General features: G+C 35.5%; 4 protein-coding genes across 5 annotated transcripts; 3 read left to right on the forward strand and 1 right to left on the reverse strand.

Annotated features, from left to right (window-relative positions):
* The first annotated feature begins 17 nt into the window (after positions 1-17).
* On the forward strand, positions 18-860 carry LOC112735282 (protein MAIN-LIKE 1-like). The gene is made up of 2 exons (XM_025784839.1): positions 18-89; positions 447-860. Exons 1-2 carry the CDS (start codon positions 18-20, stop codon positions 858-860), a joined length of 486 nt encoding a protein of 161 aa, XP_025640624.1.
* Positions 861-1,004: 144 nt separating this feature from the next.
* LOC112735283 (serine/threonine-protein phosphatase 7 long form homolog) lies at positions 1,005-1,831 on the forward strand. The gene is made up of 3 exons (XM_025784840.1): positions 1,005-1,189; positions 1,291-1,378; positions 1,475-1,831. The coding sequence occupies exons 1-3, from the start codon at positions 1,005-1,007 to the stop codon at positions 1,829-1,831; spliced, it is 630 nt and encodes a 209-aa protein (XP_025640625.1).
* A 12,072-nt stretch (positions 1,832-13,903) lies between these two features.
* Positions 13,904-16,026, reverse strand: LOC112735998 (uncharacterized). The gene is made up of 9 exons (XM_072210836.1): positions 16,021-16,026; positions 15,239-15,324; positions 15,092-15,160; positions 14,942-15,016; positions 14,815-14,868; positions 14,572-14,658; positions 14,276-14,341; positions 14,097-14,192; positions 13,904-13,973 (listed from the first exon to the last, which is right to left on the reverse strand). The coding sequence occupies exons 1-9, from the start codon at positions 16,024-16,026 to the stop codon at positions 13,904-13,906; spliced, it is 609 nt and encodes a 202-aa protein (XP_072066937.1).
* A 3,163-nt stretch (positions 16,027-19,189) lies between these two features.
* Positions 19,190-21,139, forward strand: LOC112732857 (11-beta-hydroxysteroid dehydrogenase-like 4A). Of its 2 annotated transcripts, none has more exons than XM_025781663.3 (6): positions 19,190-19,584; positions 19,665-19,857; positions 19,956-20,041; positions 20,133-20,264; positions 20,359-20,487; positions 20,587-21,139. In XM_025781663.3, the coding sequence occupies exons 1-6, from the start codon at positions 19,399-19,401 to the stop codon at positions 20,809-20,811; spliced, it is 951 nt and encodes a 316-aa protein (XP_025637448.1). In that variant the 5' UTR covers positions 19,190-19,398; the 3' UTR covers positions 20,812-21,139. The 2 variants fall into 2 exon arrangements, with proteins under 2 accessions (XP_025637448.1, XP_025637449.1); XM_025781664.3 differs by having other exon boundaries at positions 20,362-20,487.
* Positions 21,140-26,309: the final 5,170 nt, after the last annotated feature.

Consider the following 26,309-nt stretch of genomic DNA (forward strand, 5'->3'; position numbering starts at 1 on the left):
AACCGAAGACTCAACTGATGGGGGACGATCCTGCAAGGCTGTATCGGTTGGATGGGGTTTCTCATATAGCCGGGGTCATCAACGACGAGGTTAGTACATAGAAAAGTTTATGCACACGGTTTATTTGAGTTAGTGGTTTTGCATGTGGTTTTAGCGGTTCTATATGTGAGTGGTTTATCAGGGTGGCATTGCAAATGGTTTAGCTTAGAGGTTATTGCATGCGATTTAGGGGGCAGTTTTTGGTAAGTGGGTTTTTGTAAGTGGTTTTATATGCGCTTTTGTGAATAGTTTATGTAAGTGGTTTATGTTAGGTGGTTTTGTTAGTGGTTTGTTGTAGTGGTATTGCAAATGGTTTAATTTAGTGGTTTTGCATGCGGTTTAGTTGGTGGTTTAGGGTAAGTGGTTTATTGTACGTGGTTTAATAATGTGGTCCATTTAATGCGCAGCCACAGCGATGCATCAGGAGCATGCGGCGGCAACAAGGCATGCCACTCGATGAGCGTTATGTTCCGTACCTGCAGATGGCCGGGTTATACCATCTGGCTAGACTGAACGATAGATGGTTCCGGTTAGACGAGCCCCTTGTCAGCGCCTTCGTCGAGAGGTGGCGTCCTGAGACGCATACATTCCACATGCCCTTCGGAGAGTGCACGATCACGCTTCAGGACGTGGCATACCAGTTGGGGTTAGCAGTGGACGGGCGTTATGTCAGCGGTTGCCTTACAGACTTCCATCTGTATATCGAGGGTGGACGTCCAGCTTCGGTGTGGTTTGAGGAGTTGCTTGGAGTGATACCTCCTCCGAGCCAGGTTCAGAAGTTCGCAGTAAACTGCACCTGGTTCCAGGAGACTTTCGGATAGTGCCCCGAGGGAGCCGATGAGGACACTGTGCGGCGCTTTGCTCGTGCCTATATCATGATGTTGTTGGACACTCAGCTGTTTGCCGACAAGTCCGGCAACCGCATTCACATCAGATGGCTTCCGTACGTAGCTAGGATTGAGGAGATGGGTTCCTACAGTTGGGGGTCTGCAGCATTGGTGTGGTTGTACCGGTGCATGTGCCGAGTGGTAAACAGACATGTGGTCAAGCTAGCCGGCCCACTTCAGCTACTTCAGTCCTGGATATTCTGGTGCTTTCCCAGGTTTAGGCCTGCTGGGTATGATACGTCCAGCTGGCCTTTGGCATCGAGGTACGCTAGTCAGGCTTTTCTATTTCAAGTTGTGATAGCTGCTGTGAGTATTACAAATCTGTCATAATTCTGAATAAATGTAACACCCATGTGCCCTACAGGTGGTCAGGTTACAGCCCTTTCTACAGCCAGAAGGGTCCTCGACTGCAGAGCACGAGACTAGAGATAGACAGGTTACAGGCCAGGGATGTGAGTGTTCTTCCTGTTACTTTTATTTAAATAAGTAGACATCGAATGTTTCTGTATAGCCAGTTGGCGTGACAACATCGGTATTTATTTGTGCAGTTTATCTGGATGCCTTATAGCTCCCCCGAGGTACTTCAGGTTGTGCATCCGGAGGTGTTGGAGCCTCGACACATGGCAGTGTGGCGTTCTGTCACGTCGCTGATATACTTTGCCGTCTTAGAGTGGCATCAGGTAGACAGGGTGCTACCGCAGTTCGGTGGTGTGCAGCCCCTCCCGCGTCCCGCCCTGAACATCGACTTTCTGATGTCGAAGGACGGGAGAGGCAGTGATCGTTGGTTCCCGTCCGCCTTACCGGATTGGCATATTCATCGGGAGACCCGTGCGGACCACGTCCTCCGGTTCGATGTTGTTGCCGATTCTGGACCTTCGCACGCCTATCTAGACTGGTGGAGCTAGCATGGGAAGAGGTTCTTGTCACCCGATATTCATCTGGGGGATCCGAGGGGCATTCCTATTCCTGTCGAGGCGTCACAGAGGGGTCCTGGTCGAGTTCCTGACATGGATCGAGTCGACGACGTCCCTGATAGGCGTCGGGTTGAGAGGAGAGCTCGTGTCGGGACACGACGGAGCCAGCGTGAGTGGAGGTGGCTGGAGCGGGCTATCGACGAGGCTGATGAGGCAGGTAGGGATGGTCGTCGAGGACGAGGGCGTGGAGGCAAACGGAGGGCACCCGTCGAGGGCCAGGACGGTCGTGAGGCTGGTGGCCTTGGTGGACAGGGGTACGCCACCAGAGATCCTGCTCCCCATGCTGAGGCTGGACTTGGGGAGGTGCCGCTGGGAGATTACTTAGTTGGAGTTCCACCTTACGACCCCACACCTCAGGAGAGTAGGCCATGGGTGAGTCCAGGCAGCACGTTTTCAGACCTACTTGCCGGTGTTGGGTTTGACGGGGATCTTGGATCCCCCTTCTTTGATGACATCAGTGCCATCATGCATGATGATGAGGCTGTCCCTGGGCGGAGTCAGACGACGGGGACACAGGCACCGTTAGATGTCGATCTGAATGAGCCGCCCTCCGTTCCTCCTCCTGAGTATTTCGCTTTGGGTGGTACCCCAGCGTCGGCACATACTGCTGGGTCACATTCAGTTGCCGGGCCGTCCTCATCCCGACCGGTACATGTCCAGCCTAGGACGCCTGCACAGCCAGCCCCGCAGGACGAGGACGAGGACGAGGAGATCGAGGATCAGGAGCCGTTTATCCGGAGAGGTCAGAGGACACGGGTTCCACGTCGTTGCTTCACGAGGTCGCACCTTTTTAGATGATTTATGTGCCTAGTTGTATGTTACCCATGTTCGTCTATGTATTTTGTTACCAGTGTTACTTTGTATCCACCTTTAGATGTATGTCTGTGTTAGAGAGAAAACATTTTTACTTTGCATTTTGATGTTATTTAATTGCTGCATCATGTCTTCATAATGTAACTCGTACACTAATTTATTCTCATGCGTGTTCAGCATACATTTCGTTTAATACTACCTAAACAAAATGTATTCATAAATTTCGATCCCATGCACGTAACATATGCAGCTTCGTTCCTTACTAATTCGAACCATCTAGCTTCAAATTGCATTGAACGTAGTTCGAACCAATTAGGTTCGAATTACTTGAGGGACAAAATCGGTAGTACAAACAACAACAACAACAACAAAGCCTTGTCCCACTAAGTGGGGTCGGCTACATGAATCAAACGACGCCATTGTGCTCTGTCATGTATCATGTCTACAGAGAGACCGTTTACATGTAGATCTCGTTTGACCACCTCATGGATGGTCTTCTTAGGTCTTTCTCTGCCTTTCGCCCTTTGTCCATCTTCCATCTCATCCACCCTCCTGACTGGATGTTCTATCGGTCTTCTTCCCACATGTCCAAACCACCTGAGACGCGATTCAACCATCTTTTCCACAATGGGTGCTACTCCAACTCTCTCCCTTATATCTTCATTCCTTATTTTATCCAATCGCGTATGACCACTCATCCATCTCAACATCTTCATTCCTTATTTTATCGGTAGTAATTCGAACCAATTAGGTTCGAATTATAAAGTTGAAGTTCGAACCTATTAGGTTCAAATTATGGGTAAATAGGGTTCGAACCAATTAGGTTCGAATTGTATATAAATAGGATTTGGCTGATTCGTGGATCTCTTTTTTATTTGGCTTATTCATGTAACAAGTTTCCCCCCTTGATTTATTTGTTTTTTTACCCTAAATATTATTTATGTAGAGATTTTAAATTCACTCATAGACATTTTACTAGTTTTTGGCTGAAACCATTTTGGTCTAACATTATTGAATTTAAAATAAATTGACGTGTGAGACAGGTGGAGGTATTTATTATAGCAACTAGCAAGGGCCACGGGTCTACGTTAAATCAACATCTGTGATGTCAGATGTGTAGTGTGAACTGTGAATCACAGATCCTATCCTGGAGCTGGCTTTCAACTCTCCCAAGTCATGCTTCTTCTGCTACAACTCAATTTGCACATGACCGGACCCAAAACTCTGCTTTTCGATCTTTTCTGTCCTGCTTCCTTCTTCTTCCTCTTCTTTCCCCTTGATTCTATTTTGGGTGCAGCATGTTGGTCTTGTTTAATTTGGAACAACATTATAAACTGAAAATTGCTTCACAGTAGATGTTACTTATGTCGGTCTTATTATTTGGGTCAACATTATAAATTGAAGGTTGTTTCACAGTAGATGCTACTTGGTTATCAGAAAAAAAAGGAGATTAATGGGAACAAATTTTTTGTGAATAAATATTAATCAAATTTAGAAGTGTTAATTATAGGAAAAACGTTTCCCAAATATTTAGATGTTGACAAAGTGCATGTTTGGACGCCATTATTTTGTTAAAAAAAGATCTTTTTTCAATGAAAAAAGATCTTATTTTATTTTTTAACGTGTTTGGCAAATTTCTAGTAGTAAAAGTAAAAGCACTAGTAAAATCAAAAAAAGATCTTTTTTGAGAAGTTGTAATTTACATCTTTTTTTAAAAGATCTTTTTTTCTTAAAAAAAGATGTTTTTCATGTAATAAATAAACAAAAAAGTACTTTTATATTGTTATACCCAAACATAATTGATTGATAAAAAGACCTTTTTACATGAGATATCCAAACATAAAATTACTTTTACTTCTCTATAAGATCTTTTAAAAAAAGATAACTCGAAAAAAGATCTTTTCTTAGAAGCTCACCCAAACAAGGTGAAAAACGATGTCTAATTTTATTAACGATAAAAATGACTTTCCCTTCAACAAATTTAAAAACATGTGAAAAATACTTATCTATAAAGACATGTGTTTGGTTAACACGAAAGAGTGATGATTACTCTTATATTTAAATATATTACTCTTGGGAAAATACACTCTTATATTTAAATGATGCTACTCTATTTATAAATATAAATTTTTATTTGTATAAAACTAAAATAAATACATTTTAATATATTTGATGAGTAAAATATTTATTAATAATTATTATAATTACATATGAGTTAACGATAACTATTTAATTAATTAAATAATAGTAACATACATATATTTATAATTGTAATAACTTTTATTTATTTTTAATATTTATCACATAATATAAAATATTTTAATTTTTTAAAATTATTTAATTTAAATTTTTTTATATTTCATGATTAATAAAAAATATTTAAAATAAATTATTATAATAAATATAAAATATATATTGTTATTAATTAAACCAATTAAAAAAATTCGTTAATTTATATATAATTATAATGAGTATTAATTGTTCATATACTGGCCCAAGATTCCTAATCAGACTCAAAATGAATAAATTTCAATTAAAAGATCCAATTCAATCCACCCATACCCGACCACGAACACCGCGACCAGTACTAACTTAAGTATCGGAGTCACTTGCAGGTACCACCCCTACCTCCTCACAAGGAATTCGGACAGCAACACTTCGATACTAAAAAAAAATCGGACATTATCTCAAAAGAATTCTGGACCTCATGTTCAAATCCAAAAACAACCCAATTTCAAATAATTCTCAAAAATTAATAAAGTATTTTGGTCAAATAAATTGAAATATATATTATTATAATCTTGTAAAGAAAAGTGTATACTTCATAAATAAAATAACGAAAATATCATTTAAACGTTTTATAAAAGATGAAATATAATTTTTCCTAGTTATTATATAAACATGATGAGATGATTGCATTTGCAAAATTTATTTTGTAAGATCAAATTTAACCAAAAAAATATGAGAAATATTAGGAGAATAAATATTTTTGTAATTAAGTTTAAAAAAATTAGTTTTTTCTTTTTAATCTTAACAAATTTATGTAAAAGTTTTTGAAATTAACACAAGAATTTGGTATTTTTTTATAAATGAACAAAATATACAACAACAACAAGATTTAGTGCATCTGAAACCGACAATAGTCATAAAAAAAAATCTAAATAGTTATATCCAAATTGATTGAGCCTTCTAAATAAGAATATAATGAAAAGAGAACAATGATTGAACATCAATAAAAAAAACACATACCGTAGTAACCATATTTGACATTGGCATGAGAGCTTCTTCTTCACTGTGAAAGCTTTGTTTGCCTCTGCTCTCGAAGCTCGCTTCTCTTTGTCTGCCTTCTCTTCTCTCAGATCTTGCCCTCCTCTTCTTCTCCTGTTTCAACACTCTCACTCCTGCTCTAGTTTCAATGCAAGTTCAAATCCTGATCCTAAAAAGAAAAAAACGTGCCCAACATGCAACTGATTCGTACTTACAGATTTACTTCTAAATGCTTTTGTAGGTGAGATTTGTGCGAAAAAGTTGTTTGTCTAATTTAAAGCTTGTGTTAAAAACGGATGAATTAGAATTCATTCAAAATAGAATTCTTTTTCTTATTTTAGAACAAATAAAAATGAATGATTTAAACTCTTTTGAGAATTCTAATTCTCGTTTTTTTTTCTCATTTACAAATCAGACTAAGAAAAGTCTGATTATGAAATCAATTTTCGCACAAATTTAATTTAACATATCAAATGTCGAAAGTATTTCTATTTAAATAAATAGATGTTCGTTTAATAAAATAATTTTGTTGAGGACAAAATTATAAAAGAAAAAAATTTAATTTATGTAAGAATTATTCCAAATCAAATAATTGAATTCTACTCTATTAGTATATTAAAGTCATTCTAAACCATAAAATTAAATTTTAAATAAAAATAAATTCTTTTTTTAAAAAAATAAAATTCTTTTCTCACACTCATACTTTTTAAACAAACTCTTGGTGCTTACTTTTTGTCTATATCTATTATCTATTTTATTTTATTTTATGTTTAAGTTTTGAATTAGTAAGACACTTATCAATCATTTAAATAAAACACTTGTCGACTATATGTGTTGAACATTTGTCAAATAATAAACTATTACTACATTCTTATTATATATATATATATATCCTAACATTTTTATATGTACCAACATTGAATTTTTTTTCTTATTATTTTAATTTATATAATTTGTTAAACCTACTTCCCTTTTCTTCTTTACAACTTCCATTTTTCTTTTCTTACTAACAAGCACAACCAACCTCAACAAACATCTATTTTAATATATAATAAAAAAGTAGTAGTAGATTATTTAATTAACAAGTGTCATAACTAAATATTTGACAAGTATTTAGATTTAGTTATTTGACAAGTGTCCAATTTAACTATATGATGAATGGTATCTAAAAAAATAAAGGTAAAATAAAAATTTTAAAATATTTATATTATTTTTTTTTGTATTAATTTATTGTTAGATGTATTTTGTGGAACTGATCTTACTAATTGCCTTTTAGCTTTGGTAAGTTGAATTTATAAAAAAAAAAGCATGAAAATAATTTAAAAGCATATATTTATGTTAAAATATATAGTTAGAAATCGTATCCTTAAATAAGAGTATTTGTATTTATTTTCTACTTTTAATTATTATTTATTTATTATTTTTTATAGTCTACTTTTCTTCTGATTTACTGAATACATAACGATTTAAACTATGATTATTTAGCATCTTGAATAAAGGTAACTAATCAAAATAATAAATCTGTATTTGATGCTAACAAAAATACACCAGTAAGTATTTTGTGTAAATGACAACTCTATTAATTTGATTTAATTAAAGAGTTTTTTATCTTAAAAAAATATGTGTAAATTTGTAGAATTGTATTATATTGTGTAAGTTGTAAAAAAAATATAGTTTTATAATAGTAGTTTTATTTTTCGAAAAGATATTTTTTATTTCAACTTTTAAGCACAAATTGAATAGAAAATTAATTATTCGAAAATAATTATTTCCCTCCAAGTTAGTATTTGTATTTATTTAATATTTCATTCTCTAATTACTTTATAGAGAGGTCAATAAACTTATGCAACAGCTCATATATAAAAGTACTTTAAGTTAGATGACACATGTTGGTATAAATGTGATTTTATAAAATCAATTATGATTAAAAAATTATCATAATATAATTTGTGTTGGAATATTTTTTATAGGACATTGAAAAAATAAATACTTTTAAATAATGTTAGTTAAAATCACATTGAAGCATAACTTATTAATAGGATATAATTTATATATTTTTTGTATTATCTTTTAAATTTGTTTGTTATAATAAAATGATATATTTAAAAAATAGATTATTTTTATGGTTTAAATATTAAAAAATAATATAATTTATAATTACAGATTTTAAAAATATTTAATGTTAAAATTTTGTGCGTAAGTGACAACATTAAAATTATCGGAAAAGCTCTGCATACAAGCCCTAATGGCTTGTATGCTTTACAAGTTCATTAAACAATAAAATCAAAATATGCGCTGCTTCAGGTACGTTGATTACACGCGCTATATAACATCGCGCGTATATCTAACTACCAGATTTAAAATATTTCTTTCCCTTTTCGTTTTCGTTATTTTGAGATTTCGTTGTTCTTCTTCTCCCGCGTTTTCCCTCCTTCTTCTCCATTGTTCTTTTCTTCTCCTTTTCTCACTAGCATCTTCTTCGTTTAGGTTACGTTTGTCTCTCTCTGCAACTCGAGCTTCGTTTTCTATTTTTGATTTGTTGTTTTCCGAAATCAAAGTTTGATCTCGTTTTGAAGATAATGGATCATTCAACCTCAGATTGTCAGCTCAATGCAGGCGAAGTGGATTATGAGTCAGAATCTAACGAAGTCCCTGAGGTTTGCTTTACATAGGATTAGTATGAAATTTCTTTCAGTAATTTGTATAGCATTGTGTAGTTGAAAAATTGCTGAACATTGACTGTGAAAGTAACACGTTTACCTGAATCTGTCGATTCAATGTATTAGTTGTGATTAATTACCTGGAATTTGTAGCAGACGCTCGGGTGTAGATCAATTCTTGTTTGGGTGTATTTTAGCTAGAAGTGTGGGTGTATCTACACTTTACTGGTTTTTTGTTATTTTAATTTACTTGTTGTTGTTCAGGTGTATTATAACAGACATGATTAGGTGTGTTTTTAGTTTTTGAGATGGTGTATATCTGCATGCTGTGTATTTACAGTTTATGGCTTTAAAAGTCATTCTGTAGTTGAGTTGTTGCGGTTCGGGTGTATCGTATTAGACATGATTGGGTGTATTTGAATCATATCTATGGGTGTATTTACAGTTCTGACACGGTATATTTTGCAGCCTCTCTCAGTTGTTGATGACGAGCTTGTTCCAAAGGTCGGAATGACCTTTACCACCCTTGAAGATGCTGGAAAATTTTACAGGAACTACGCCAAGGCTGCAGGTTTTTCTACAAGAGTTCGGTGCACAAATAGGAAGGGAAACGAGATTAAGAACCAACTGATTACATGTAGCAGAGAGGGAAAATGGAAATCTAAAATATCTCCGACCGAGAAGACCAATCCGATAGCTGGTCTAAACTGTCCTGCAAGAATTTATATACACACATTGAAGGATGTCGGTGCTTGGATCATTTCAAAGGTTGTGCTGGATCATTCACACCCCTGCTGTCCAAGCAAAGAAGAGATGCTCAAACAGCACAGGGAACTAAGCATGTCCATTCGTCGTACGATAGAGAATAATGAGGAGGCCGGTATCAGACCAAGCAAAACCTACCAAAAATTTGTTGCGGCTGCCAGGGGTCACCGCGAGTTAAATTTTATCGAAAATGACGTGAGGAATTACATTACCAGGGAAGTGCGGAATGTTTCCGAACAAGAAGATGCAAAGGAATTCGGAAAATATTTGTTAAGAATGAAAGAGAAGAATCTGAATTTCTTTTTTGAGCTCCAACTCGAAGAGGATCAATCGATTAAGCTGGCTTTTTGGGCCGATGCAAGAAGCAGAGCCGCCTTTGAGTATTTCGGAGATGTCATTTCATTCGACACCACTTACAATACAAACAGGTAACAAACTGTCCCTGTTTATGATGCCAAATTAATTTATTTTTACAAATCCGCAGTAGAGGTGTATATTGGCTGTTTCATTGGGTGTATGCGAAGCATTTGTTAGGGTGTAGCTAATGATTTTGCATTCTGGACCATGGTAATTTGTTTCAGGTATAATTTGGTCTGTGGTTCTTTTGTCGGGGTGAATCACCACGGTCAATCAACACTTCTCGGATGCTCTTTGATGAAGAACGAAGAAATTGAATCATTCAAATGGTTATTTCAAAGCTGGCTTCGTTGCATGGGAGGAAACGCTCCGAAAGGGTTTCTCACCGATCAGTGCGCATCCATGAAAAGGGCTTTAGAGGCCTGTATGCCAACAACAGTTCACCGCTGGTGCATTTGGCACATCATGAAGAAGATTCCAAGCAAATTAAACGGGTACAAGGGACATGCCGATATCGAACAAGAAATGAGCCAAGTTGTTTGGAACTCTCAAAGCAAAGACTCATTCGATAGGAATTGGAACGATTTTCTGCTGAATTTTGGTCTTGTGGACAACAAGTGGCTTTCAGGTAATGTCTTTTTAAAAGCTGCATCAGAGGTGTAAATTGCATGTTTTCCCGGGTGTATTTATAGACTGTCTTTGGGTGTATTATGCAGATCTGTACGAAGACCGTCACATATGGGTTCCTATCTATCTGGATCACCATTTCTGGGCAGGGATGAGAAGCACACAAAGGAGCGAGAGCATGCATTCATTTTTTAACAAGTATATCACCCGGAACAGCTTGCTTATTCAGTTCGTCAAACAATACGATAATTGCCTCGGAAGCAGGGAGCAAGCAGAGAGAGAATCAGATGCTGCAGATTTTCATACGGTCATACCGTGTGCAACCAAATCCTGCATTGAAGCTCAGTTTCAAGATGCGTACACTCACGCAAAGTTTAGGGAAGTCCAAGCGCAATTCAGAGGAAAGGCGAATTGCATCACCAGACTAAAGAATTCCGCTCTAGGCTATTCAGTATACGAAGTCGGAGAACAAGTTTCCAGCTCAATATTCAACAAGTTTGTGGTTACTTATGACTCGGTTGCAGCCGAGGTAAAATGCCATTGCTTATTATTCGAGTCGAGAGGGATACTGTGCCGTCACGCACTAAGCGTGTTAAGCTTCGAACAAGTAAGCCAAGTGTCACCGAGATACATACTGGAACGATGGAGCAAGAAGGTAAAGAGGCGACACACACACATCAAGAGCAGCCATGACGAGCCACTAATGGAGCCAAGAAGCAAGAGGTTCGACCAATTGGTTTTTCGTTCGCAAAATATATGCGAATTTGCCTCCGAATCGGAGGAGCTGACTGCAATTCTGCACCGTGCGTATGATAACGTCATGGCCGAGATGGAAGCATTAAAAGCCAAAAGGAAGGGGACATCTTCTTTATCCCACGAAGACGCCAACTTGGAATCCGTTAACGAGCTTCAAAGCCCGCCAAGGATTCGAACAAGAGGACGTCCAAAAAACAGGCTAGGTTCAAAGCTGGAGAAACAGATCGCAAATGCCACAAAGAAGAAGAAGACGAAAGTTTTAAGCGAGGTAAAAGTAATGTTCTTTAAATTTGTGGCGATTGAGTTTATTTTTCTCGTTAATAGTTTAGGTAATGTGTGTGTGTTATATTTCAGATAAACCTGTTTGATGCTGCATCAGCGGCGCATTCAAATTGCAGCCAATATCAAGGACACGTTATGAGTTATCAGTTTAGGGTACCAGCAGCAGGGGATAACTCCTTGGGTGTATAGTTTTACAGAATATGGGTGTAAAAGCACTGTTATTTTGGGTGTATTTTCGTTAATTCACAATTTAGATATAGACACATATATAGATATATATAAAACAAAAGCTGTAAAAATTCTCAGGTTATGGGTTTATATTTGATTTGATGTTTTTCTTCATATTTTAGTACATGTAATTCATACATTTTGAATACAGCGCAGACAGTTTGGGTGTAGCAGTTTATAATTTGTGTTTATATATGCCTTGATTTTTTCCTTCATATTTTACCACCTGTAATACAGCTTTTGAATACATCACAGACAGTTTACCAGCACAGATAGTTTAACTATGGGAAAAAATATACATAGAATAGAAGTTGTTGATAAATGGCAAATATTTACATCATTTGTTAATTTACAAACTACCCAGCAGATGGATTACGCAGTTTCTATATCAGCAGAATTAATCTGACAAAACGGACTTAATAATATAGAGGATGGCTTCGATAGCCTTATAGCACTACTCTCTCTAATTGCCTGATCTCTCTGTGTATTCATCTCACTGAATAGTATCCGGGATGCGTACTCCACTCTATAGTGGTCCACCTCCTCCTACAATTAAAAAGTATATTCTGTTTAAACAGCAATATTAATTCAGTAAAGTAATACAGAGTTATATGGTTCTAAAGACAGTTACCTGTGGCCAATTATCCCATTGATACTTCCCCTTTTTGATGTTTTCCGGCTCAATTATCTCCATCCACTTCATAACGTACACAGCGCAGTCATAGCTGAAAACGAAGAAAATAAATTACAAATCTCATTTACAAAAGTTTAATGTTCAGAGTTACAAATATATACCTTGTTTTTTGGCCAGATATTTTAACATATGGTGATTTAATTTCCTTCTCCCTCTCCCCTTTCTGAAGAGGTTCCCCGCCGGCATATGTTATTAATCTTGAAAATACGTATCCCTTAAATACGAAAACAAATCAGTAATACATCCGAATGAATGGACAAGATACACCCAACTGAATGGACAATATACACCCATTACAAATAACGAAATAGACCTATCTATTAAAGTAAAGAAGACAGAGGCAACTTACAGTGAATTTATTAATGGCCTTTCTCTCATCAGTGGGAGCCTTTTTGTGTAGCAGGTCAAGTATTTGACATTTCCGCTTTCTTGTATTTATCAGCCATAACCACCAATGCCCCGCGTAGCAGACAGGGGCAAAAATCTAAAGGATTGCCACACATGAACAGTGTGTTATTTTATTTTGCAAATAAGTAAATAAGCGTACTAACAAATTTAGCAAACGAAAACTTACATATGGGTGTGAAGTCAATTTTTTTCTATTTATGAAGGGAATGAAACTCGGGTAGGCTTCCACCCTGAATTTCTTTTTCATTTTCGGTGATACGAATTCCCCGTTTGGGTGATCCGAAAGTGCCATGCACTGCAAGAATGGGAAACAAGAAATGAAATACTAAACTTACACCCAATCGAATGTGAAAAATACACCCAAATCAATACAGAAAATACACCCGAAGTTCGTAGAAGTAACACTTACCACAATATCTGGGGGGAGACAGTATATTTGTTCTTGAATCTCTTTTCATTTTTTTTGTTGAGGATGAGGCAGATGGCAGATACAATCTAGAAATATATGCCGAAATCAATTTTACATTAATAAGCATTGTAATTGACTTTGGTGTAAAAACATTAATCTTATTATAATATTACCTGAGATTCTATATCACTTTTTGCCTGGAGGGAAGCAAGGTGCATTCTCATCAAAATGTATTTTCCTTGGCCAATCAGAGTGCACATTTCCTCATACTCGTTAGTATTGCCATCTGCATCTTCCTTCAGTCTTGTCCCCCAGATGTAGCACTTTTGTTTCATATCATCCGTAATCTGATATAATCCCCGAGGAGTTTCAAACTTTGCAGAACTTTCTCCCCCAGTCTCCCTCTGAATTTGTGGACTTGTGTTTTTTCCCTTCGTCGCGCTGCTTGCTATTATTTGGACCAAACTGTCCAATTGTTCTATCAAATTCGCAGCTTCTGGAGATTTTTCCCTTTCTGTCTCCTGCGTTGACGCCCCCTCCTGGCTTGAATCAGTCAATCCAAGGCTGAATGATGGCACCCCTGGATCTGTTTTAGGAACATAGGAAGCTGTCCGTGCCATCATCAACAGGGCAGCAGCGTCTTCTGCGTCTGGATGACTGCGTCATCATGTATAAGAATAAGAATAAGAATAAGAATATACGGATGATAAGCAAAGATTGATTTTAGTCTGATGAACTTACATTTTAGTTGGAGCTGGGGGAACCGTGGGTGTGGTCTCTTGAAGTTGTTTGGGGGTTTCAGGAGTGCTGCACAGTTACAAAAAATTAATCACGGCGTAAAAGAAACTAATCAGGAACAATATACACCGAAACTGTTAGCTAATATACACCCAAACTCCAAACAAATATACACTCAATACTATTTCTTACGTTTCTGTAGTCCCTTCAATCTGTAGCATAGGGGTTGGTTCAAAATCTGTCTCAGTGGTTGTTTGGGATGCCGGCACAAAAACCTGAATCGGGACTCTAAACAAGAAGAAAAATGAAAGGTTAACAACGCCTTTGAAAATAATAAGGTTATAAGGTTGGAATATTATTGTAAAACTCACATTGCAAGCGCTTCGGACGGTGTCTGTTCCCTCACAACCATCATATTCGAATCAGACGGACTCAACCTAAAATACACCCAAAGAAATTCAAGAAATACACCCGAACAATTCAAAAAGAAGACAGGCTTTGTTTTTTTGAGAACTTACATACTTGCAGTTTTTGCTTTTTTTTCCTGCCTTTTTTTTCTTGAATAAAATAATAAAGGGCTTTTTTTTCTAAAAAAAAATATATACAGAATTAAAAGTAGAAGGGTAATAGAAGAACAAAAGTAACGGTTATTTGAAAGAGAAATTACATGCTCTGTGACGGCTGGTTTACACTACTCTGTTCTGTGTGTCCTTGAGAGGAAGGAGCATCAGTTCCCAAGTTCACAGCCGGTATTCTAAGACAGATTTGATCCAAGCAACACAACAAAGTTAATATTCCAACTTATTAAACAACATACACCCAACTTGATCCACACAATACACCCAAATGGTTCCACAAGACACACCCAAATCATGATAACAAGATTTTATTAAATAATAAAGCTTCTTACGTTTCAGACGACACATAGCGACCTTCTGTCGATCGCAGGTCAGGTTGGTTCTCGCTGCGAAACAAGAAACAATTATTAGCATACAAAACACAACAAAATATGAAATAGACAGCCCTGCAAGACATACCCCTCTGCAGCAGATTTATCAACGTTTTGCCCTAGCCATTCATCCAGTTCATCACTTGATATTTCATATGTCTCACTACATTCATAAAAGAAGATGTTAACAAAAATAATTACAACGATAGACGGTAATATAGCTTACGAGGTACTGTACCCGTCAAAGTATTGGTCTTCTTTAGGAGGTGAATCCTCCACGAGAACTTTTTTCTTTTTTGGTTGTGTTCTGGGTGGAAAAAAAAGAGTACCAATCAGAAATAAAAAATTAATTTTATCACAGAATATTATGCAAAGAAGTGCTTACTTTTTTGGTGTTGTTTTTGTTTTTTTCTTCTCCTTCTCCTTCTCTGCAGGTGATGATTCTTCGCTCCTATAAGTTAATAATAGACACTTCAGTTAATACACGAAATCTTTATAATGAAGCCAAAAGAAAGGAGTAATAATTTCAGGACATTACTCATCACTTTGTTCAGATTCAGATTCTGAATCAGAATCTGCCTCCTCTTGCCTCTGCTTTCTTTTTCTGGAGTCCATTCTGGAAGGCAAACAGTGATTATTTAGAACATACTAAATATACACCCAACGTGATCAACAAAATACACCCAACTCGAAAAAGAAATTACACCCAAGTATGGTACTTACTTTTTCCCCTTTTTGATGGGGTGTTTTCTTGCTGAATCCTCCGAGTCTTGTTGAGTCTCAGACTCAGAGGTAGAAGTGTCACTATCAGTAGCTGTTTCTGTCTCCGAAGACGATGTTGGACTCGCCTTCCTTTTTTTTGTTTTTTTTATTTCTTGTTTTTTTTTCTTTTTTTTTCTTTTTCTTTCATTTTTTCTCTTGCTCTTGTCTCCGCCATCTTCACAATCCCCTGAAACATGAGATATTTTAGCTAGCAGCATTCAGGTAAATAAAATACAAGCAACATATTATGTTTACTTACCAAAATTTCTTCTCTTTCTGCAGTCATTCTTTCCACCAACTGCTCCTTAGTCCAGTTGGCAATCCAAGGCTTTGGTGGTCTTTCAGCCCTCTTCTTGCCTTTGTTTTCAGAAAGATGGAAGTATATTATCATGAGGGCAAAGAGGCAGCCATCAATTGCCTTCTTCTTCTTCTCTTGGTAGTCTGTGATGCCTTTGATCAAGAACGTCAAAACATGCCCCCCCCAGTTTCTCTCCGATATGCCGTCCATCTTAAAAATTGGGGCGAGGTGCACGGGCGATATTTTGTTTATCGTCGTTGGCAAAAGGAACGCCATCTGTATGTAGAGGATGAATATCCTCTTGAACATCAGGCGTTCCTCTTCGCTGCCAACGCCTATTTCCATCATTTCATCGGTAAGACTTTTGAGGGTCTTACCCTGAAATCTTCTATAAATTATTTTGTCATCATCAGAAAGTTGCTTATAAAGTTGCTTATACTCAACTTTCTCAGGAAACAGATTTCCTACAAAAAAGAAAACAACAAAGTATCAAAATCGGTTCAAAAACACCCAAGCATCAACCTTAAATATACCCAAGCATGAACTTAATATACACCTATAATTTTGAGCTAGTTACCTGTTGCATTGATGCCAAGCGCATCACCTATTGTCTTTGGTGTTATTTGGAAAGAACCATATCCTGTCTTCAGTCTGTTCTCCCCAAGTTTGAAGTTGTTTGCCAGTTCCCTTAAGAGTTGGTGATCCACCCTTAAAGGTGGGACGTGCATCAACCCACCAAATCCGAGATCCCTGACAATTGCCTTCTTCTCCTCAGTCATGTTTCTGAACTTATCACTCAGGAGATGTGTGGCACACTTAAGATCCTTTGTTTGGTTTCTTGCTGCCATTTTGTCTGAAACAAAAAATACACACAAATATACACCCATTAGTAACAGTAAGATACACCCATATGTAAGAATCAGATACACCCATTGATAACAGTGAGATAGATATTATTCATATACATTCATATATATCAGTCAGATATCAGTCAAACATGCTTCAATATCAAGCAACATTACAAGGTCTAATAACAGTAAGATACACCCATATGTAAGAATCAGATACACTCATTGTTAACAGTGAGATACACCCATTGATATTATTCAGATACATTCATATTTATCAGTCAGATATCAGTCAAACATGTTTCAATATCAAGCAACATTACAAGGTCTAATAACAGTAAGATACACCCATATGTAAGAATCTGATACACTCATTGTTAACAGTGAGATACACCCATAGATATGATTCAGATAAATCCATATATATCAGTCAGGTATCACTCAAACATGCTTCAATATCAAATTAATTGAGATATCAGTAAGATACACGCATATATGAGTCAGATACACCCATTGATAACAGTAAGATACACCCATATGTAAGAATCAGATACACCCATTGATAACAGTGAGATAGATATTATTCAGATACATTCGTATATATCTGTCAGATATCAGTCAAACATGCATCAATATCAAGCCACATTACAAGTTCAAGCAGTATACAACCCCCAATCTACGGAATAAACCCCCAAAAATCAACAACAGTAGCAAGAGAACTTAGAACAAGAATGTAGAACGACGTAGAACTTAGAAGAATGACGTAGAACTTAGAACAGTGTAACAAAGAAGCAAGAATAATAGCACAGTAAACCCTAGAAGAACGACGTAGAAGAAAACTAAAATATACAGTAATCTTAATGAACTTACGTTGAGTATTGTTGCTTCGTTTTCTCTTCAGATTCTTCACGGAGAGTTTGATGTTGTTTTGATGGAGGTTTCGAATAACGATTTGTATATTTTGAACTTTGATTTTTGCTCGAAAATGGTAGCGTTTCCTTGTTTTCGAAGCGTTTTGAGAAGTGGAAGAAGTGGAGGAAGTGAAAGAGTCTGCCATACGTAACTGTTTGTGTTGAGCGCGTGATTTTGACGCGCCATGTTATGCTTCCTTATGCGCGTGTCTTCGATTTGGGCTGGGCCAACTTGGATGCTTGGATACTTGTATGTGTAGCAGGCCCGTAAAATTATATTTAACTTATGTATAAGAATATGTCTAAATGACAAAGATTATATACATTAGATCTAAGTTTATGATAATAAAGTAGAACATATTAATGCATGATAATAGTGTCTAATTTATTTTAAAAAAAAAAATCAATGAAAAGATTTTAACAGTCACATTTTTTTAAAAATATTTTTTAGTCTAAACAACATTTTATATTTTATATAGATATTTTATTTAAGATGGTACAAATTATAAAAAATTTTTTAATGCAGTATAAATTAGTTTTAAAAGATAGAATTTTAAGATTTTATTTACAAAAGAAATAAAAACTACTTTAGGTTGGTAAAATAAATAATTAAATCTCATTTAACTCACAAAATACGATATGAAATAATTGTAACTTATAAATACGAAAAAATTTGTAACAAATTAAATATATAATAAGTAAAATTTTAAAATTAATAAAAAATATCATCTATTAAATAGGTAGAGACACGAAAGACGTGTGAAGATTGGATGTATCAAAATTATGTTTTTTATTGTTTTATTTTTTTTATAATTAGTATTTTTTGTCATCGTCACTACCGATGACTTTTCTGTAGAAACTAGAAAGCGAGTTCTTGACCATGTTTTTCATGTGCTTGAAACAAGGTCAATAGCTTGTGGTGATGCATCTGCTGCTTATGTGCCTTTCGAACTTGTACCTCTTTTTCAAGAAAGGACATTAAGATTTGGTGGAATAGTGACGTTAATTATTTACCATTAACTTCATGACAGGACTACATTAAAGTTAAATAAAAATTTAGACCAATTTAATACTTTAACGTTAAAAAAATTTTATTATTGTATTCTTAAAATGTGTCAATAACAACAAATTAACTAAATTTTTTTTTTACCAAAAATAGAAGACTCAAACTCGCAACCTCTTAATTGAGTATGGGGAGACTATGCCATTTGAGCTATTACTCATTGCTAACTAAATTCTTGTTTATATATGCATTTGCTTTCCTTTATCATCTTATTAAATATCCTAAACATGACGTAAGTTTTAAATTAATTTTTAAAATTAATTGTATGTATTAAAATAGTTACAAGAATCTAATTACATTAATTATGAAATTGGTAAAAATATATCAGGTTAATATCTAATTGATCATATTAGAGAGACAAAAAAAAATTAGTTTAAATAGTTTAAATTTATCTTATTTAATATTTATCTATTGCAAAGTATATTATATAAAATAAAAAATAATAAATTTTGACAAATTTGGACTAAATATTTTTGTTTTCTGAGATTTTTCGATATGAGTTGCTTAATAAAAAAAGTTGAGGAAATAACATAATCCAGTAGGATGAAGTAGATTGAGAATATAAAATCTAGTAGCAGATTAAACTACCACTACTCCACTATACACTGATAGTATAAGTATAAGCTCTGCTTGATTTCTTCGGTATATTTAATCAAAGCAATCATGGCTGCAATTCAGAAGCTACTGAACATTGCATTGCCCCCACTATCATTGGTGCTTCTATCCTCCTTCATGATACCTTTCCTTATCTTCAAGGTTCTTATTTATGTAAGGAAGCTGTTTCAAACCGATGAAAAATTGGAAAACAAGGTTGTACTAATCACCGGGGCAGCCTCAGGGATTGGCGAGGTTTGCTCCACTCTCTCTCTCTATATGATTGTTATATGTAGTTGCAGTTAATAAACCTTTGTTTAATTTATTTTGGAAAGCAACTAGCATATGAATATGGAAGGAGAGGAGCAGTTTTATCACTGGTTGACATTAGGGAGGACAATCTTGTAGTTGTGGCTGAAAAGGCCAGATCTCTGGGTTCTCCTGATGTTATCATCATCGCTGCTGATGTCTCAAAGCTCCAAGACTCTCGTCGTTTTGTGGATCAAACAGTTAATCATTTTGGACGATGTATGTATATATATGCGACTTTGTGCGTCCTATGCTAGCTATCATTCAATTTTCATTTTTATGATAGAATTGTATCAATTTGTGTATGTTGTCCGCAGTGGATTGTTTGGTGAATAATGCTGGAATTGGCAAGCCTTCAGGATTCAAAGATTGGAGTAATGCTTCTGAATTTACTTCAATTATGGTAATTAAGGCCATTCATGAAATTCTATCTATTCTATTCTATTTATATGGTTAGACATTAAATTAGTAATGTAAATTCACATTTCACATAGGACGTAAATTTCTGGGGATCAGTTTATGGCACTTTATGCGCAATCCCACATCTGAAAACAAGCAGAGGCAGGATCGTTGTGATTGCATCGGCTCTTGGACGGTTCCCTCTCCCAAGATTCAGTATCTATAGTGTAACCTTCCATTAACCAATGCAATATATATTATGAAATATGATTATAATTTTAGTGTTAATAATGGAAAGTGTAATTATTGATCGCTACTAAGCAGGCAAGCAAGGCAGCGATTATAAACTACTTTGAGACTCTGAGGATGGAACTTGGTTGTGCTATTGGCATAACAATAGTCACACCAGGTTTGGTCAAAACGGATCTGGGAGTAACTCTAATAAAGAAGGTTGGTGGTGAAATTGAATTGAATTGAATTCTCAACAGAGGCACTTAGTTCACAATAATGAATTGGTAGTTAACTGTGATATTTTTGCAATTAATATAGGAGCGTATAATGGAAATAATTCCAATGTTATCAGCATCTGAATTAGCAGAAAGCATAGTGAAAAGCGCATGCAGGGGAGATATGTACTTGACAGAGCCATCTTGGGTCAAGGTTTTGTTTCCTTTCAAGCTGCTTTATCCTCAACTAGTAGACTGGGCCTCACGCCTCTTCTTTGCGCTTTCCCCAAAAATAAATAATTCTGCAACAGAGCTGAAACCAGAGTAAAGTACTGTGTGATACTTCCGTTTGCTTAATTTCTTTTGCAGGTAAAAAAATTTGCATTAATTTAAAATAAGTTGATTACAATTATTGGTTACGAAGCTTTGTATGATTTTCGGACACTCTTCAAGTCAAGTAAAGCTAGCATGGTTACAGGCAAATTTTGCTAATTCATGAGTTACATGATTACTTGCTCTCTTTGTATGTGAGAATTGGCGAGAGTGAAGTCCGCAGTGTTCTTGACTCTTTCTCTAATTAGCTTCCCCACTTCTTTGCTTACTTAGTATAATTTGTATCAGACAAAAGCTTATATAATTTGTTCCACTTTCTTCTTTGTCGCACTTTGTTATTAATTATCTAAAAATATTATTCGTATACCAAAATCAGTCACTAAAATCAGCTACCAATATATTTGTGTATAAATATATGTGGTTTAATTTATTTTTAATGTATGTTTATATTCTAACATATATTTTATACTAATAAATGACTTTAATAACTAATTTCAGTGTCCACCAAGTATAGTCCTTAATTATCAGATAAAGCAATAAGAAGATTGGGGTGGGAATACTGAAATTATGATTTTAGGCTGTAAATATATATACAATTTTTTCCTAATACTCAAGGGAGCTTGTGTCCAAAGAAAAGAATTGCACAGAAATAGTCCTGAAATCAGCGTCAGAGTGAACAAAAATAGCACTAAGCAGAGACTCAAACATAACTAGAAAAGCATCCTGGGAGTGCCCAAGCTTAGCAAGACCATGGGCATAGCCGTTTCCTTCCATAAAAACATGATTCATCGACACACTCCGCTCCTTAGCAAGCAGACTAGGGATGGCTAGTAACAGAGAGGAAGCAACATGAGACACATGTAACTCATCGTAGCACAAACTTAAAGTCGCTCTATAATGTTGATAAAGTCCCGCTTAGACGCAATAACCAAGACCAAGAAAAATAGCCCAGAGTTCTGCTAAGGTGATTGAACAGTTCCCCAAATTTGCGTTATAGGCCACAATAAATCTCTCGTGGAAAGATTATGGATAATACCACCAAGCCCGCCGACTCGGAGTTGAATACAGATCCATCCGTGTTGATTTTAATTCAAGACTCCGGTGGACTGGTGGAGGGTGCCAAGCAATATGGAGAATTGAAAACTGAACAACTCTATCCTTACTCAAATTCAAAGAATCCAAGAAAAACTGAGATTCCTTAGCTAATGTCGGCTGCGGTGAAGACAAGTGTCCAGATTACCTCCATTACTTAAAGATTCTGGAGTTATGTTGGTGCCCATTCCCCTCCCTCCCAATGGGATTTTTTTATGTATATAAATAAATAAAGGTGAATGCTACTGTACCATCTCTAAAATAAATGATAAATTACCTTCTGTGATATATACAGTGCTTATAATTATAATTAAGTTGAATGTTAACCACAATAATTAGGTATATGTTCTCTATTTTTCTTTTTCTCTTTTGTAATTATTTAAATTTAGTTTAGCACCACCAGTCTATGGTGGTGGTAGTTGCTGTCACCACCGGAAAAATCTCTTTGTGGTGAACTCACAAACCCATCAATAAGGGGCAAGTACGTATTCAGCTCGTTACACGTGGTAACATTTGTGCTACCGAGGTACAGAGAATATCTGCTATATAGGCGCAACTCCTTCCTAACCTCAGTGTACACCCACTGCGCCTCCTCCACCCTCTTTTGTATGGTGATAACATCCTTAGAGTTTACTATGCGCAAAATTTTTGTCCCATAAAAGTGATTAAATTCTTGTGCATAATTGTCACATCATCTTACAAATCCTATTGTCTGCAATTGAATTTGACTTGATCTCCACCTCATCGACAACAATATCTTTAATCTCATCAGAATCCGAATCTACCATCCCTTGAAACTTGTATTTGACATCATCAACAACAATTTCTTTAACTGTGTTTATGACTTGAGAATTTGAAGAATCTTTTCAAATGTCTTTATGACTTCTATCATCATGCACCATAAGCTCTCCTCTACCTTCAAGTATATCAATTGCATTTGTAAAGATCTCTTCCACTTCATAAAACTTATCTGGTAAATCACTTTCAATATATATATCCCAAAGGGTAATTTACCCTTTATTTTAAAGAGGGTATGATAGAATTCACCATAAATTAAATATTTTATTTATACAATTTAAAAAATATTTTTGTTTTTAATGTTTTACATATTTCGTTTATCATACAAATGAAATAAATATACATATCTTATTTACAATAGAGTAAACTACCATTTTTAGCCACAAAAGTTGAAAACGCTGACATATCTACTCATAAAAGAAGGAAATTATCATTTGTACCCATGAGATATGGGTTTTGCACAACAAAATTATCCAAACATTAAAAAATCACCTAAAATTCCTAAATTACCCTTATCTTCACCACCACTTTTCTAATCTCAAATCCTACCGCAACCCAAACTCTTCTTCACCACCACTCTCATCCCCAACTACCACCATCACTGCTGCCATCCAAAATCCGCAAGCTTTCCAGACGACTTCCCTCTACGCAGTCTTCGCTCTCTTGGCCCTCCATTCTCTCAGTCACAGAGAGAAGGGTAATTTAGGAATTTCATTTAATTTTTTAGGGTTTGGATAATTTTACTTGTAAAAGCCATTTTTTATGGGTACAAATAGTAATTTTTGTCTTCGATAGATAAATATATCAGTGTTTTTAACTTTTATGGGTAGAAATGGTAGTTTATATTTTACAATATAAATGAGACAGAATTTTTTTACTTATCTTAAATACAAACAAAATATACATTTAACTATTTTTTTTAATCATATTTCGTTTATAATATAAAATATATTTTTTAAAATAATAAAAAAATATTTATAATATGATTTGGATTAGTTAAAAAGTATAATCGATATATTTTGTTATTATTTAAATCAAATTTAATTGTTTAATTTATAACTATCTAAATTTTAAATTAGTAACTTTTTTGCATTACTATTAAAGTTTCTTTGCATCCCCTCTCTTTCTCAGATGTGTTGGAACTCTTTTAAATCTATTGAAATTAACTAACCCATTTATTCATTATTTTAAGGTTTAAGTACTTTTTTCGTTCCTAAAATTTTGGGTCAAAATCAAAATCATCTTCATTCTTTTTTTTTTTTTTAATTAAAATCACCTTTAAAGTTACAAAACATTATAAAATCATTCTTTTATCCATACACAATATTTTTCAGACGATTTTACCCTTAAAAAAAATCTTTCTCTCATCACTAACCCCCAACCCCCTTTTTTATCGTCACCGAGTTTTTTTCTCTCTTTCTTTCTTCCAGATTTCTACTCTCTCTTATTACTAACCTCTAACCACAAAATAAATCAACAATTCAGCAATAGCAACAATAAAAAAATAAATCAACAATCTAACAGCAACAATCATAAAATTAGCAACAACATAAATTAAAAAAAAAAAAGAAGAACTCATGTATATGTTCTTCAAAAAAAAAAAAAAAAGGAAGACGAAGAAAAGAGAAAGAGAACAAGGGAAGAAAATCGAAATTGCAGTGTTTTCTCCTTCCATTATCTGCCTCTCTCATTTACTCTCCACCCTCAACACCCCTTCCACCTCCATCACACCACTGCCTTGACCCTTTCTTCTCTTAGTGCAACAATTATCACAAGCCTAACCTTAACTCTGCCCAAGTCACTACCACCCACCCATGACCCATCCACCCACTATCCCTAACCTTTTTCTTTCTACCTGAACCCTCTCTTTTTTTTTTGATACATAAAAAACTCACTAGCAACAATTCAGCAACAATAACCACAATAAATCAACAGAAGTTTTAGATTAAACAATAATTCAACAATTATCAACTACAGTTTCAGATCCAAAATCAACAACAATAGAAATTCAGTAACAACAGAATCAACTACAACAACTTTTTTTTCAAAAATAAACCAATTTTTTTTAAATAAACCAGAAATTTAACAAAAGAGAAAAGAACAGAATGCAAGTAGAGAGGAGGTACAACATGACGAGGAGGCAGAATGGAGGGGCGACACTACAGGAGACAGAACCGAGGTACGACGCTGCAAGGAGGAAGAATGCAAGCCGGCGCTCCGAGGAGGCACGGTGTGGCACGAGGAGAAGGAAGACTGGAGGCGCAGTACTGCGAAGAGGCTGAACGAAGGCTAGCGCTACACCTACGCTAGCGAGCTCTCCTTATCTACGCCGGTGTCGTCGTCGTCTCCCCTCCCCTTTCTTTTCTCTCCTTCTCTCCCTCGTGTTCCCTATTTTTCCTCTGTTTTTTGTTTTCTTTGTGTGAGTTAGTTAGGGTAAAAAGCCAAAAAGAGGTGGAGTGGGATGAAGGTGAAGGAAAGAGGGGTTTTTTAATTTTTTTTATCAGGGACAATTTAGTAAAAAAATTAAAAAATAATAATTTTATAACATTTTATAACGTTGAGGATGATTTTAATAAAAAAAAGACCGGAAACAATTTTGATTTTGTTGTACTACATTGTATTATTATTTTGAATTGTATTGATTCTTTTAAAATTATATTAATAAAGTTTAAATTATATTTTTTTTAAATTAAAAAAGTGAATCGGTTGGAGGGGGAGGAGATTTTGCAATGCTGAATTTAAAAGTGTACACGTTGCAAGTAATAGATTATCAAATTTAAAAGTGGTTATAATTCACCTTTAATTCTTGGTGCAAACGGTTGGGAATAGTAAATTATCTTTTTAAAATTGGAATAACACAATCATTTTAAATTCGATATATAACCATCATTTAAAATAGTTATATAATCATCATTTTTTATTCTAAGTTCAAATCGATATTTAACAATTGAGTTAATACTCAAAATCGTCCCTGAAAGATACTCCGATCTCCATATTAGTCCCTAAAAGATAAAGTTAATCAAAAGAGTCCCCGAAAGTTACGCGAGTTAATCAGGTTCGTCCTTCCGTCAATTTGCTTGATGACATGGCTAACGTCTGCTCACGTGGCACGTTAACTTCCATGCTGGTAGAGACACAAAACGACGCCGTTTTGAGGGAATGTCCAGATAGACATGATCCGGCGTCGTTTTGTGGAGATATTGGATTCAAAACGTTGCAGAGTGGATTCACCCTCTTCCTTAACGAGTATCTCCACGTCTGGCTCCAAATTGTTTCGTCTCCCTCAAGCCATGCCTTAACCCCTTCAAGTTGCATTCGAACATCGCCAGCCACGTTTGTCGTCGTTGGTTGACGATCAAAGCCGAGTAGCTGTTGGTACTGAGAAGAGCGGTCGTCAGCTGTTAGCAACATTGATTGTGAAAGAAGCAAGTGTGACGGTTAGAGGTAAGTATTAAAGTTTTTTCTTTTTTTTTGAAGTCAGATTGTAGCCTGATGTCTTAGGGGTGGCGTTCTGTATATCTCTGTCTGATTAGGGGTAGGGGTTTGTGTGACTATTGTGTAAAGTCAGAATGCATTGCTTTGAATGCCGTTGTGATGATATTG

The sequence above is a fragment of the Arachis hypogaea genome, chromosome 13, assembly GCF_003086295.3.
Source record: "Arachis hypogaea cultivar Tifrunner chromosome 13, arahy.Tifrunner.gnm2.J5K5, whole genome shotgun sequence".
In the NCBI taxonomy this organism is placed as follows: Eukaryota; Viridiplantae; Streptophyta; class Magnoliopsida; order Fabales; family Fabaceae; genus Arachis; species Arachis hypogaea.

Excerpts from the sequence above, each read along its gene's own strand:
- LOC112735282 (XM_025784839.1), top strand. The coding sequence starts at position 18 with ATGGGGGACGATCCTGCAAGGCTGTATCGGTTGGATGGGGTTTCTCAT. Across the intron at positions 90-446 it reads CCGGGGTCATCAACGACGAG|CCACAGCGATGCATCAGGAG; the intron begins GTTAGTACATAG and ends TTTAATGCGCAG.
- LOC112732857 (XM_025781663.3), top strand. The coding sequence starts at position 19,399 with ATGGCTGCAATTCAGAAGCTACTGAACATTGCATTGCCCCCACTATCA. Across the intron at positions 20,042-20,132 it reads CTGAATTTACTTCAATTATG|GACGTAAATTTCTGGGGATC; the intron begins GTAATTAAGGCC and ends CATTTCACATAG. Across the intron at positions 20,265-20,358 it reads CAAGATTCAGTATCTATAGT|CAGGCAAGCAAGGCAGCGAT; the intron begins GTAACCTTCCAT and ends ATCGCTACTAAG.
- LOC112735283 (XM_025784840.1), top strand. The coding sequence starts at position 1,005 with ATGGGTTCCTACAGTTGGGGGTCTGCAGCATTGGTGTGGTTGTACCGG. Across the intron at positions 1,190-1,290 it reads AGCTGGCCTTTGGCATCGAG|GTGGTCAGGTTACAGCCCTT; the intron begins GTACGCTAGTCA and ends TGTGCCCTACAG. Across the intron at positions 1,379-1,474 it reads ACAGGTTACAGGCCAGGGAT|TTTATCTGGATGCCTTATAG; the intron begins GTGAGTGTTCTT and ends TTATTTGTGCAG.
- LOC112735998 (XM_072210836.1), bottom strand. Across the intron at positions 15,017-15,091 it reads GAAGACCAATACTTTGACGG|TGAGACATATGAAATATCAA; the intron begins GTACAGTACCTC and ends TTATGAATGTAG. Across the intron at positions 13,974-14,096 it reads ATTGAAGGGACTACAGAAAC|CACTCCTGAAACCCCCAAAC; the intron begins GTAAGAAATAGT and ends GTAACTGTGCAG.